General features: G+C 39.3%; 1 protein-coding gene across 2 annotated transcripts in view; it reads right to left on the bottom strand.

Moving 5' to 3' along the window:
- Window positions 1-1,765: 1,765 nt before the first annotated feature.
- The window catches only part of HS2ST1 (heparan sulfate 2-O-sulfotransferase 1), a 157,579-nt gene continuing 144,463 nt past the window's right edge, over window positions 1,766-14,881 (bottom strand). The window contains exons 5-7 of one of the 2 annotated variants that reach the window (XM_032494732.1): window positions 10,861-10,958; window positions 8,172-8,329; window positions 1,766-6,762 (exon numbers count right to left, since the gene is read on the bottom strand). In XM_032494732.1, the coding sequence (XP_032350623.1) occupies window positions 6,533-6,762; window positions 8,172-8,329; window positions 10,861-10,958 (486 nt within the window). In that variant the 3' untranslated portion in view covers window positions 1,766-6,532. The remainder of the gene's footprint in view (window positions 6,763-8,171; window positions 8,330-10,860; window positions 10,959-14,881) is intronic. The other variant, XM_006188905.3, reaches the window with a different exon arrangement.

Here is a 14,881-nt window from a genome sequence, read left to right as displayed (position 1 = left end):
AATAATCTGTTCAAGGGACTAAGTATTCTCCCTCACAGAATAAAACAAGTGGAAGGAAAAAAAAATCCTTTTACATATTTCCTGTTGTTTCCCCTCACGGGTCTTAAGAATTAAATAGAGTACCTAGAAGTCCATTATACCTTAAATCGGGCCTTGAAATATTTTTAAAGTGTATTTTAGTCTAATGTTACTAGAACAGAGCAAATCACAAAGAGAACAGAGACTGTGTAGTTTCCCCTTGTTTGTTCATCTGCTTATTCCTGAAATACACAGTGGGGGAAACTCGCACTGTGATGTCAGTTTTGTTGTTGACGCTGCTCTTATGTTTTTGTTTGGTTGCAAGGTGCCAGGCTGACACAGGTGAGCCAGGGCGTGATGGAGGCGAGGAAACAGAACGGGTGAGCTGATGCCTTCCGAGAAAGAAGACAAGTGGACGGAGATCTGGAATTTGCATTTTTGCACCTGTTACCCCTGGAAGAAAGTCCAGGAAGTTCAACTGCTGCTTAAAAAAAAAAAAAAGAGCTGGTGATGCTGGGAGTGCAGTGAAAATATGCTTAAGGCAATGACTGTTACATACTGAGTTTACTTTCCAGATATCTTAAAAGCCTGGGATTCTAACATGACCAGTTAACTTGTAACTAAGGCAAATGTCCTCTTTGCTTAGAGTATGGACAGTTTTCTTGCTGTTGAAAGACTGCAGATCATACTCCAGGCCTCCTCAGTTTTACACACGTACAACCTCGCAGTCTGCACTGTTCAAACATAGTAATATGTGAACACGGACCCTTCTGGAACGAGTAAGTCCCAGTCTCCTTTAGAATCATCAGCAGCCCCCCTGTCTCCTTTCTCATAGAAAATTTGTAGGTAGAAACAACAGTAGGGATCAGAACCAAGAATATTTATGCTATAGGCAAATAAAAAGTAAAAGACATTCATAGGTGGTCAGTAAAAAGTAAAACTCAGTGGTATTCAAAAATATTTATAAAAATACCTTCTCTAAAGTGACACAGCTGGTCTTCCCCAGAGCCCGAAGGGCAGGCCGGCTTCCTGACAAAACTCTCACGCAGCACAGAAAAGCTACCAGTTATTAGTCTGTCCTGGGCCAGTACTTGGTATCTGTCTTGTCCAACCTTTACACCAATATTGTTCTCCCTGCTGACTAGTCACATTGCTAAACGCGGGTCCATTTGACTCTCAAATCCGTGCTCTGTTCTGCCTCTGTGGATACAGACCAAATTCCCTGTTGAGAAAATGTGTCACTGAACTGGCATTTTATTTTAACCCAGTATCATCTAATACTTGCTGGGAACAATGAGCCAGTGGCTGAGAGCTGGGAATCTGTGCAGTTGAGAGTTTCTCCTTTAAGGGTCAGAAATGTGTATCTCTCAAAGAAATATTACAGACGTGTCTCAACTGTGCAATAATGTTAATCACATTAACTTTTTTTCTTTCAAATTCCCTTTTGATTCTAAGTTGATAGCTCTTTCCTTATTTCCTCTTTTTTTCTAATTAAGTATATCCATCCGAAGTCTACTTTGGAAACTTTCTCTCTGAAATTTCAGTTCCCATGATGAAGTCCAAAGCAAAAAGCAGCAGAGGCCTGTCAGTGTGCATGTCACAAATCGGCCAGAAAACCGCGACAGACCAGGGGGGACGCGCACCCCTTTCGGTGACAGTGATGCCTGAGGGTTAAGGTGATGACGCTGAACACTGAGGTCCGTCAGTGTCAAGGCTATGGAAGAAGATACGAAAACAGGACACCAAACCATTTTTCCCCTTCCCACTGAGTGTTTATTTTATAGCTTTTGCATCAGGTAGTCAACTGAAACACTTCGACAACAGAAAGCTGGCAGAATGGTAAGGAAAAGGAGTGATTATCTCTCCAACAGATGTGACAAAATGGTTTCAAGTTGGAAACAGTATTGCATAAATGAATCAACTGAACAGGGGTAGGGAGAGAAGAGAGAGAGAAAGCAGACAGAGGAAGGAGCCAGTATCTTCCAACATGGATTGTGAGGGCTAAAAAGGCACTGTTTAGCTGTCTGTGTATTCATAAAACCAAAGTCAAAATATACAATCCACGTTTGTCAAAATTACATTCGACACTGCTTCAGAGATGCCCACACACCTGACTCCCAAAGGAAAGCTACAGAAGCTGTCTGAAAAAATCAAGTGGACAGGACCAGTCTGTCTTCCTCACAGGGTCACCTGCCATGTGTTTTAAAGAGATGCCCATCAGGATCCTTCTATAAATAGTACTGCAAAGGTCACAAAGCTGCGCGAACTTAAGTTACAGGATAAATCTGACTAGCTGATCGCCCAGTTCAGTCTTCACAATTCCCACTCCAGGAAATCAGAAAGGAAGCTCCACTCCAGAGGAGCTGAATTGGCAGTGCATCTGGAGCAGAGTTGCGTTTCTCCTCAAAAGGCTGCCTGAACAGCAGTTTAGCTGGCATCTGCTGGCAGCTTTGCGGAGGGTAAATGGATGCAAAAATTCAACAGCAATTGCCTTGCTTCCTCTCAAAAGCAAATGGCACTAATTTATGAAGAGGCGAATTTTCAGATCATGAAGTAGAAGCACCTGGGCCTCTTAAAGCCAGACTTTGTAAAAAGTTTACAGTACTGGGTGCTTCTCATAACAAAGGATTCTGGGACCATAGGTGTGTGTTGGAGGATGATCAATGGGAAAACCTGGATAGATGGTTTACACACATGTTCTCTATGTAGAATCTGAATATAAATTAAAGTACCAGCTATGCATTTGGGAACCAGCCTTTAGTTAAATTCTCTAGTGCTTTTAGAATTTTTATTTCATTTTATTAGAAAAAGAGAATCATTGTCTACAAACTATTTTCTTTCTAGCTATGCAAATACAATGAGCAAATCATTTGCAATATCAAAATACGTTTGTAAATCACTGATGGCACTGACAAGTTTAGGAATTTCCAATAGGACATATATTGAGGAAGAGCAACAGTAGATTTCAAATTATAGGCATTAACTGAATTTTTAAGAATAGAAAGTAAAATGCAAAGTTTAAAAGTCAGTAAGGTTTTCTCTGATTTTCAGTCATTTAAACCCAATCATCAGGGATTCGGAAGCACCCAATATGTTCCAAGTTGCACAAATGCGTATGGATGATAGAAAAGTAACCCCCATGCAATATTTTAAGTGTTGCTATCAGATATATTTAAGTGATACTTTACAGATTAAAGCTGGGTAAAATCAAAATATATCCTCCCCAGTACGTTTTAAAACAGTCACAATAATTTATCAACAGTTGCCATTTCACAGCAATTAGAAAACAGGAGTTGATACAAGTTGAACAAAAACATACTTTTTCCTCTTTCAGGAAATAAACATATAGATACATACACATACACACGTAACATCATCTTTTAAAATTCAAAGTGGTTAATTTGCTTTTGTATTATATAAAAAAAATTTTTTTTCTCCCATGATCAAAAGACTGAAAAAGCGCTAAGGCTAAAAAAAGAAAACCACATTTGCCACTTTAAAAAAATACATTATTGTCTCAGTGGTTCTATTGATTGGATTATAAAGTTAGGTATCATAAGGACTCTGCGCTTGTCAGACTCCTAGGATGACACTGGACCACACGGAGTTAGATGGAGCCCTTCCCCAGTCTCTCAGAAGGATGCTTCTAACCCACCCTAAAAGGTGACGGAGTAAATGCCCCTATTCTGAACTGCTACACTGGGAAAGAAAAACATGCCCACCTGGAAGCAATCTATGTCGTATAAGTTTATGAATCTGTGGGAGAGGCCGCCTGAATCAGAAAGCTATTCTTTGGATATATGTTAGGAGCTTTTGGGGAAGTATATAAACTCTTTGAGGCCCTCTCTAGAGTACAGGTTCAAAAGTGATTTCTCCATAAATAATCATGTTACAGGGATTGGTGAAGTACAACCCATGGTCCCTATCTGGCATGTCACCTGTGTTAGTAATAAAGTTTTATTGGGACCCAGCCATGCTCACTCGTTTATGTGCCGTCTACGACTGCTTCTGTGCTGAGACGGCGGAGCTGAGTCGTCATGAAGGCGACCGATGGCCTGCAAGGTCTGAAACACTCTTCATTCTCTGGACCTTTATAGACGAAGTTTACTGACCCCAGACCTAGTGCGCTATGTGCTACTCCAGGAACCTAACGGAAGTGATGCTCCTCAAGAGGAGGTCAGCATGTGCTCCAAGCACAACCTGCCTCCTGGGGCTCCTCAGCAGATGAGTGTCGGGTGCCCTGTCCTGAGCTGGTGCTTCACTTCCACGCAAGGAAACCACTCATATGTATTTTCAATAAATATCTGAAAAGAGTATTAAGTACACAAAAAAAGAAAGAAAGCCAAACAAGGAAAGTACGCCTGTTGGTGTCCTCTTAATATGTTCCTATTTCGGGGGGCAAGGGGTGCTAAAGTGATTCTTTCTGTCAATGTCCTTGAACTTCAATTTTGTTTATACATGTCTTTTAATTAGCAGTGTTCCCTCCTTTTTCCTCCCATGTAATTGATAACCTTTAAAGCAACCTGCCTAAAATGCTTTCATCGTTTGGTGAGGCCTTGTTCAGGAACATGTATTTAAACGAAACATATTAAAGATTCTTCTTTTAGAAAATGTTTCTAAAAATTCTTTATCTCTGTGACTCCAAGAAGCGGAAGAAGATAAAGAATGCACAGGGAAATTAAACTCTGCAAAATAGAATATACCTTAAAAACCAGAGGTATAAAATAGCTACCATTTCTGAATGGTTAACGTAAAGTCAAAACAGAAAAATCTTCCAAATTTGAAGAGCAAATTTTCCCCTGTCCTGAGTCAGCTAATGAAGTCTTTTTTTTTCCCCCCCAAACAGGTAACCTCCTGAACTCAAGCAGCTGCTCATGAATCTGTAAGAGTTCACAGGTGTTTCAATATTTCAATAGTTGTTGAAACAGGGAAGATAAAACACCGAGAAGCTATTTATCAAACACAAATTTATATCAGGGTTAACTTTTTTTTTTCAACCAGCTTAAGTGGACTTTTCTCCTTCTTTGTTAAAAAATGAATGGTGTAAACTATACGTTAAAGATGTTTCCATAACACCTTACATTTCTAGAGCGCGCTACAGTTTTCAAAGTGCTTTCACATGCCATCTCGTTTAATCCTCACAACACCCCTGTGAGGTAGGTACAGCAGGTATTATCATCCTCATTTCAAGATGAGGAAACTGAGGCAAAGAGAGGTTAAGTGACTTGCCCAAGGTCACACAGCTGGTAAGTGGCAGAGCCAGGAGAAGAAACCAAGTTTTCTGACTTCTTGTCCCGCACTCTTTCCACTTGAACTACCGCCTCCGATCATGAATAATGTACTGTCTATCCAAATGGAAAGGTTACTGAAGTTCATTTCAGTGATGTCTTAACAGTAAAGTTAAATGAGAAATACAAGAACAGTAGGTCTGATGGTCTTACTCGACATAATAAAACTGGTGCAAAACCACTTTTGTCTAATTACTTATAACTTTTTGGTCCAAATACATAAAATATGCAATATTTACAGCATTTTCCTTTTTTTATTTTTTGTAAATGCAATGCTTTAAAACACATTATAAAGCACCTTAGTAAAAATAGTCTACAAGAAAAAGTACAGAAGAAGTAGGAAAACCCTACCCATACCACAGCTCACTGATGGAATTATAATATGGAGTCACCGGTACCTCAGTTTACAGCTTGATAAATAACCCATGGAGAAACAAATGCTAAACTTACTTTTTTGATATGAATGTGTGGAAGCCTTAGCTAAAACTTCAGGCAATGTCAACATTCTTTGAAGTGTTTCCCCAATCCTAGATATGGGGGAGACAGGAATGAGAAATACTGCTTTGATTCTTTTTACAGTATTAGTAATGGTTTAAATTGATTTTTAACACTAATAATCTTTTTTTTTAAGAAAATAAAACGATCTACATAAATATGGGCAATTCCAACTGCAGCAGAAACATCCTCAGCAAACATGATCAAACATCCCAACAAATGTCATGAGACGTGATTCACAAAAACAAAAACAAAGCACGCACTGCCAGTTAATAACACTATTCAGTAGAGGTGTATAACCCAAACCTCCAGGTGAAGGTGGAAATAGCAAATGGATTCATCTTCACTCATGGTTAGTTGAAAAAAAAAAATGCTTTATCAAAAACAGAGTATCAGAACTTTTCTGAAACTGTATTTACCTTTTCTGAATTTGTATAAACCTGCTATGTGTTTTTGTTAGCTGATGTGTAGGTTTTGTCTAGGCAGGAGGTTATGACTCCCACCAAAATTTAACCAGGAAAAAAAAAAAAAAAAAAAAAAGGCTGAAACTTAAAGTTCCTAGGCCACTGACATATCAGGCAGAATCTACTTCCTTGAGGTCACTGTATCCTAACTCAGCTCAGTACACACTGTCTTGTACACCGATCAGCAGTCCAAGTTGTGGAGCTGAGAACTAAGGTGAAGACGGGCTCAAAGTTTTAGCTGGAGACTCTAACTGCCATACCTTGGATTCAGTTCGATTTAGGGTAAATCTTTTCATAGAAAAAGTTTTGGGCGAGGATGTAGAGGTCTCCGTCTTTTTCCCGCACGGCATGGGCTCGGATGAACTGGAACTGCTCCAGTGCAAACTCGTAGAACTCGTTCTCCATTTTCCAAACGTCAGACTGCTGTAGCTTCGCGATGGTTTGTTTGGTAGGGAGCTTCTTCTCTGTGGTTTTCCTAAGATGGGATTTCTTTCCTACTTACAAAGGGAAAAAAGACAAGGAAAATAAATCCCAAGAACACACAAAAGACCAATGCCCCTTTATTTGAAGAGTTGGTTTAAGTTAATATGGCACATGGAAGGGAGGTAACGTAACTGTCTTGTATTGATATCATTCAGGCAAAAATGGTGCCCTAATCATACTAGAACTGTGATTTGTTCGTTTATAATGTAAATCCTTACCCTTGCTAAAGAATGAGATGTCAAATAACAAAAATTAGAATCGCCACTCCGTAAAGCGTACAGGCTGTCCTTACAACGCTGCATTCTCAAAGGCTTGCTGCTCTAACTAGTTTATTTTTTTAAAGTATGATAAAGTATCTATTTTCAAACTTGGTGCTAGTTTCTCATAACCTGTAGTCTCTAGAACTATGTGCTAGAAGCTAGGGCATATGCACACCCTAGGCAAAGAAGTTTTTTGTTTTTGTATGTTTGTCTTCTTTTGCTTTTATAATTTAATCAAAATAAAGATTGCACACTTTCAGAACTACAAAGTTCAGTAGTTATTACACGAGGTGAATTAAAGTAGTATATCTAGTCATAGTGATAAAACCATTTATCCACATTCCCATTTAATTACATTAAAATGATAATTATAAAAACAGGTAAAATTTTGTGAAAATATCCCTGTTTATTCTAGCTTAGAGGAGTTGTGCCCCCAACAATGGACCATCAGCACAGCATCAGGTCCTCAGTCATACACCAACTTTTCCATCCACAGAATTTGTCAAACGGATTTGGTGGCCCGACAGCGATCTGTTAGCCCATGTACCAGATCAAGCATGCCGCTCTCCTCATCAGCGACTGCTCCTTATTTCTCTAACATGCGCTCTTCAAAGGTGAGGGGACAGGTGGAGAAAACCAAGGCTCCCTCACACATTCCCAAACCATCAATATCCATGAGTGTATCTTATCAAAGAACAACAACAAAAAAATCAGAATGAGCTGGACGAGCGCAGTCACATGCAGACGTGGAATCCGGTCGAGGCTGCCGGGGCACTCTCAGGAGTCCTGTGACAGACACAGCACAGGACCGTGACTAACGTGAGCCCGCCTCGGAACTCTGAAGGGAGGAAGGCATGGCCGCACCACTGACCACCACACGTTTCTGCGGCTGGCTCTCCAGGCTGCCTTTCCACTGTTCCCACAATGCCTTTGAATTATCATCTCATGCATGTTTATTCCTTCAAAAAATATTTAATGGACACCATCTGTGCGCCAAATACTGTTTTGTATTGAAAATGGTGAGGAGGAACAGACAATATGCCTGCCTTTCCAGAGTTACTTCTTGTGCTTTACTCAAGAAACTTCAAGTCACACATATGATTTCATGTTGCCAACAAACAAAGTAAAGGACAACTTTAAAAAGAAACCCATCCTTTGTGTACCTGTACGGTAGAGTTCTGTGGCGCCCCTGAAGAACCGAGGCAAAGCTGCCTCCAATAACATGATAAAATCTTCAAGCTCTTCTGTAACTCCCACCAGAAAGTATTCATTAACCAGGTTGTACTTGGCTTGATCCATAGCCCACCTGCTTCCCACATTCCTAAAACCAAAGAAAAGGAATAAAAAAAAAAAAAACCTGATTGTGAAATCTGTTAAGTATTTTTGATGCTTTTGATAACGTATGTTATGGAAAAAAACAGATAAACACACGTTCATCCAAAGCCTTACTGCCCTTTTATTAATGTCCTTTGGGAGGCACTCCTGTTCCTAATTTCCTTTGCTTCTGTCCCCAGTTTCTGCTCAACTATGCAGTGCTAATTCAGACTTTATTAGGGGATACTTAATATGAACAAAGTTGAGGGCAGTATAAAAATGCGCATATATATCCTCCCATCTGATTTAGTGTAAGTGCATTTAATTTTTTTTCAACTACAGCTGACCCTTGAAAAACATGGATTTGACCTGTGCGCATCCACTTCTATGCAAAGATTTTTCAGCAGTAAATACTGCAATACTACATGGTCCGTGGTTGGTTAAATCTGCAGATGCCAAGGAACCTCAGATACAAAGGGGCCAACTATAAATTATACTTGGATTAACCCCCACCTTATTCAAAGGTCAACTGTAAACGAAACTTTATTCATTTTGAGAGCTCTCTAGTAATTCTGTTTACTGCCTATCTTAATTTATGAGGTTAGGTTTTTTCTGAAATTTCTTAAAAATAGAAATAGGGTAAGCAAATGGTTCTGCTAAGAATTCTTTATTTTTATTTTTCACATTGTCAGCTAGTGGCTGGTAATGGAGATTTGGCCCTGAAGAAACTATGCCTTTGAGTTCTTTTTAGCAATGGCATTCGCTGATCCGAACTCTAAGCTCTGCCTTTAAGCAGTGTGATACTGCTGGCGACCTCGCCTTTCTAAGTTTGCCTTCTCAGCCATTAAAAGGCTGGGATGGGGAAGTAAAATAGTTGATTTCTAAGGTCCCTCCCAGTTCTATGAATCTATGAAAATGAACTTCTAAAGAGATAATGCCCAATACTCTTTATTGTTCTAAGATGGGGGGTTGGCAGACTCTCCCTATGGACTCTGCAGGCCACACGGTCTTGGTCACAATCACTTAACTCTGCCCTTGCACTGTGAAAACAGCCGCAGACAGCAAGCAAACAAATGGATGTGGTTGTCTTCCAATAAAACCTTATAAAAACAGTGTCCAAATTGCAATTTGCCAATTCCTGTCATAAGAAAATGATTAAAAATTGAGAAGACATCCTTTCTATGCTTCCAATTTTTCTTATGCTCCTAGAGTTGGCCCTTTAACAACATGGGAGTTTATGGGCACCAGTCTGATCCAACCCCCCCACTCAGCCAGTCAAAAATCTGTGGGTAACTTTACAGCCAGCCTTCCAGATCCCCAGTTCCATAACCACAGATTCCAACTGTGGATTGTGTAGTACTGTAATATGTATTTATTGAAAAAAATTTGCATATAAGTGAACTCACAAAGTTCAAATCTGTTGATCAAGGGTCAACTGTATTGTGCTTTGATGTAATCTACTGACCACGACCTTACAGTTCACAGTAACCCAGTGATGACCAGGACCTTACAGTTCCCAGTAACCCAATGATATGTCCCAAATAATGAAGTAAAGAACAGAAGGCATTCCTTTCATCTTTTATCATGGTTTTAAGGAAGATACTAACTTTGAATGTGTTCCTGTTTTTTTTTCTACTTTTACTTTTAAAATGATTGATTAGAACAAATATATATGTATATTATTTTTGTTTGTTTGTTTGTTTGTTTTTAACAGACTGTTTTTTTTTTTAAAACAGTTTCAGGTTCACAACAGAACTGAGCAGAAAATATAGAGTTTGTACACAGCCCTCCCCACCCACACATATGTACTCCCCTACCCTCAGCGTCCCTTGTCAGTGTGGCATATTTAGTACAATCGATGAACCTACATGGGCACATTATTATCAACCAGAGTCCATAGTTTACATTAGGGCTCACTCTTGATGCTGTACGTTCTATGGGTTTTGACAAATGCATAGTAACATGTAGCCACCACTACAGTATCATATGGAATAATTTCATTGCCCTAAAAATCCCCTGTGCTCCATCTATTCACTATGTACCATTATTTTAAATTGAAAACTCAGCACATTCTGAGGAAATAAACCATTAAAAAATAAAGTATCTTTACTTTACCTTGGCATTTCTCAAAGTCAGATCGGTCTAACCAGGTGAATCATTTACCCAGTGAGCCTTTTTTGATCTAAGATGGATAGCTGAAGCATTAAGCTCAGGAGAATGAGGTTTATGAAATGACCCCGCCTCCTGATTCAGACGTCCACTAGGACAGAGCAAAGTACGTAGCACCAAAAACAAAACCAAAACAAAAAGAGAGAAAAAAACCAGCATCCGAGAAACCACTGCAGGCATGTTATATGTAAGAACCCTTTTCATGCACCTAAAGGTAACCACACAACTAGGCACTACTTAATTACGTGCTATCTTCAGTCTAGTCTCTCACTCATTCCTTACGCCCAGCCCCTGACTAACACATTCCCCCTTGAGAAACAGATTCTGGAGAGAACAGATTACTGATGGAGGCTAACTGCATTTCCCTACCAGCATTCTGAGCTGTGGCCGCAGAAGAACGGGATTTGAAGCCAGAGCTTCTCGGGAGCACAGTCTGAGCCGCCCTCAGCCACACATTCATCAAAGGTCTGGAATAAAGACAAAGCAGCACATGTGAGCCAGAAACCCAAGTCTCACCTATCAAGTATCTTAATGTGGTAAGTTATTAAATAAATGGCAGCAGTGGGTGGGATGAGATAGTGAATTGAAGTGATCGGTTACAAAAACATACTTGAGATACTGAAGAAAGTTAAGCACGGATATCTCTCACATCTTCATTTTATGCCAATGTTTACAAGGATTCTTTTACTATACGAATGGAACACTCCCCCAGATAATAACCTGTCCTCGAAAATAAGTAGTGGTTTATGTTGAATTTGTGTATTTATATTTTCTATCCCCTTACCAAAGGAAATTAAATAAAAACAAGGATAAAGATACTCCTTGTGAAATAATTATTTGTAAAGAATATGAAGTCGGACTACACAAGTCTTTTCCCCTTTTCTTATTAAAACAAACAAGAAAATCATCGTACAAAGCAGAAATGACCTCAGATTCTCATGACTTGCATGCCCTCCTCTCCAAATGCATCTCACTAAATTAATTAGAAGGGAAAGAGACTCACAGATTATGGATCTACAATTAAATCAACTCCACTTTCTTGAGTACCTACTGTCTGTCACAGGCATTTTAACAGGAGGCATTATCTATGTGAAATGACATCAAGATACCAGAGAACAAACTGAGAAGCTCAGCCTTGCATTAGACATCTATAAACACCACCCGTTATTTGAGGAGAGGGAGGATGAGAGAGTAGAAATGGAACACACCCAGGTCCAGATCCCCGAGTTTCCAGAACCATGTTTAACTCTATTTTAAGTAAGTCTTTACAGCCTTCAGACCTCACTTTCTAATCTATAAAATTAGATAAATTCAAAGGTCCCTTTCAACCAAAAATCTATTGAGAATAGGGCCCCAGATCCTTAGACCTGGCTATGGGTGAAGCTATAGTGGAATAATTATCTCCGCTCAGGCCAACATTTAAGAGGCATCGGCAAACTGCAGCCCACAACTGATCTGCCCATTTCTTTTACAAATGACCTTCGCCATGATTTAGGAAGAAGATCTACAACTTGGGTTTGAATCCTGAAGCCCAGAAAACCTAAGTTTTATGTTAGCTTCCTTATCCAAAAAAGGAGGGCACAATCTTCCTCTGAGGAGGAAATAAAATCATGGATGTAAAAGAATCCACCTCAAAGACTGGTTCACTGCAGGCATTCAATAAATGGGATGTGTCTATGTCTGAGTGTGTCTCTGTCCCCACCTCTCCTCCCTAATAGTCAAATATAATGTTTTGTTGGTCCTTATTCTCCCTGACCTGTATAGCATTTGTCTGTTTCCATAGAGTCACTATGGGGACAAATTTGGGAATGTAAACATCCACTATTGGAATTAAAACTGTTTAAATGAATAAGCACATAAAATGGCTATTTTAACCCAAATTCTCTAGTTAGCCAACTCCTAATCCTGGGTTGTTAGAAGTATTTTAATATTTCAAACAAAGACAATTTGTAGCTAATCTTCAAGCCTATTTTTGACCAGTAGTTTAAAATGTACTGGCCTCCTCTAGCAGTCTTAAGAGTTACCATTAAAATCCATTCCTCCTTTCCTCCACAGTCCTAGAGTTTAGCCTCTTGTGTAGTTAGGTATGGCCATATGACTCAGTTCTTGCCAGCGGACTGGGGGCAGAAGTGATGTGAGCAGGTTCTGAGTCACTTGGTTAAAAGGAAATTGGTGGCCCTTCACTTCCCTCCTTCCCATGAGCTGGAAGGCAGATGTGGTGGTGACTCAAATTCAACCAAGTGCATAAGGCAAGTCCCTAAAGGACAGCAGAGCAACAATATGGCAGGAACCCAGCTCCCTGAATGACAATGTGGAGTAAAGCAGCTCTATAGCCTGGCCCTTCACCTTTAGACTTTTAATGTATGATAGAAAAAAAATCTTATTTAAACATTTGGGTTTCTTTGTTTTAGAAGCTTAATATCTACACTAACTAATCCACCTATTAAACATTTTATTAGACAATATAAAAAGTAGAAAAACAGTTTGAGTTTTGCCTCCTTTATGGCTCCTTTTTACCATTTGGCAGAGGTGTTTCACTCCCATCAACTAAAAGAAACAAGCCAGAGATGGCCAGTAGCAAGGGAGAAGGAAAGAAAAATAACAACTATGAATTATCAAAAATTGGTGAGCATATATGAATGTACTAGGTCTTAGCATATAACGGAAATTCCTGTTTCTTTATAAATATGTGATGAATAAAACTTCCTAGTGAGAGAAGCCAAGTTAACGCAACTCCATACCATCTTTACTACATATAACTTGATGAATCAGTCCACTAAGGTTTTATTCAGGATGAACTGCTGCACTCACTCCAACAGTGACATGAGCCCCGGGCTTCTCATATCACAGAAGAAGACTGTCACTCAAACGCTGGTCACCAGAACTATCCCGCTTAGTTGCTAACTTCTACTAGTCTTCTCCTAAACATTTTGGTCACATTTGAGAAATAGAATTTTTCTATAAATAAATATTTCTCTCTTACAAAACTTCAAGTTCTTAAAATAAAAAGCAAAAACAAACAAATGACATAAAAACACTCCAGATCCCGTCCTCTCCCACAAAACCTAGTTCAGTATACCAGAGAAACAAAAAGTGATGGTCCGCTTTTCCACTTAAAAACCGTCAATGCTTAGAAAAAGCAATTCTTTGTGACCTAGATACAGATGTTTTTTACAGGTACAAAATATCAAAATATTCTTTACACTATTTAGATTATTAGCTCAGATACTTAATTCCTAAAATTGAAGGTTAAAGTCATTAAACAAAATTTGATGCTTGATAGTGATGGAAATTATATTTACATTCAAACCCTTTTCTGCAAATGATCTTGCTTCTTATCTTATATAGAAAACTGATGCTAAGAGTGAACTCCTGTGATTTCCTGCTTAGGTTCAAGCTTATCTGCATCTGCAGCCCCCACTGCTCTCATCTTTAAAGAAGCATTTCCTCCTATCTTTGAATACCATTCTCACTCCCCTCTGAGACCCTGCTCCATCCATTTTTTCCCAGTTTCTTCTATCATCACCCCTTGCTCTCTTCAGCTCTATTAATATGCCCAAGTGTCTGTCATCTTAAAGAAGTATTTTCTGATTTCTTTTGTTCCTTTCAAAGCCAAACTTGTATTCAAGAGCAGTCTTTCCTCTCGGTCTTAATTTCGTCTCTCATTTACTCCTCCATCTTTTTGATTCCACTTAAACTCCTTTCTCGGACATCCCTAATGACCTCCGTGCTGACAAATCTAACAGCCTCAATTCAGTAGCCTCTTTGCAGCTGAAATTATTTTCCCATGCATTTCAAGGACTTGTCAGGTTTGTCTTCGGATTCTCTGACCTCGGTCTCCTCGGTGTGCTCCCCTCCTTCCTCTGTCTACTCCTTAAATGTCGGTACTCCCCAGAGCTACAGATTTGCACACCCTCTCCTTCTTCATCCATTTTTCATTTAGTCCTCTCTTCATGCTCTCTGTGTCTCCCAAGGGCAATTTCATTCAGTCCCTTGTTTCGACTCCCACCTTATGCTGATGACTGAGACAGAGGAGACTGGTCTACGACAAAAAGTTACCAAACCTTTAAATATAAACTGCAGAGATATTACCTTGCTTTCCTGTGGCACTTTTTACATATAAAATACTTTCTAAGCAAACAGTAGTAAGCTCTCAAATGCCTTTGTGAGACAGGATAGTAAAAGCCATGCTCCACAAGTAAAAACCGTGGTCAGGGGTAATGAACTGCTAAGGACTAGGGAGGCAACACTTTGTAAGCCAGTGGTGGGACCACGTAGTGGCTAAGTATGGATTTCTTCTAACCTCATCAATATCTTTTATAAATTAATACATATTTTAGGTAGAATATTCTAAATTCATTATAATTCAAGAAGTCTAGTTATTTTAGAG

Source organism: Camelus ferus, chromosome 13, assembly GCF_009834535.1.
Source record: "Camelus ferus isolate YT-003-E chromosome 13, BCGSAC_Cfer_1.0, whole genome shotgun sequence".
Classification (NCBI taxonomy): Eukaryota; Metazoa; Chordata; class Mammalia; order Artiodactyla; family Camelidae; genus Camelus; species Camelus ferus.
The sequence above is the reverse complement of the archived record's forward strand: the minus strand, read 5'-3'. Positions and strand labels throughout refer to the sequence as shown.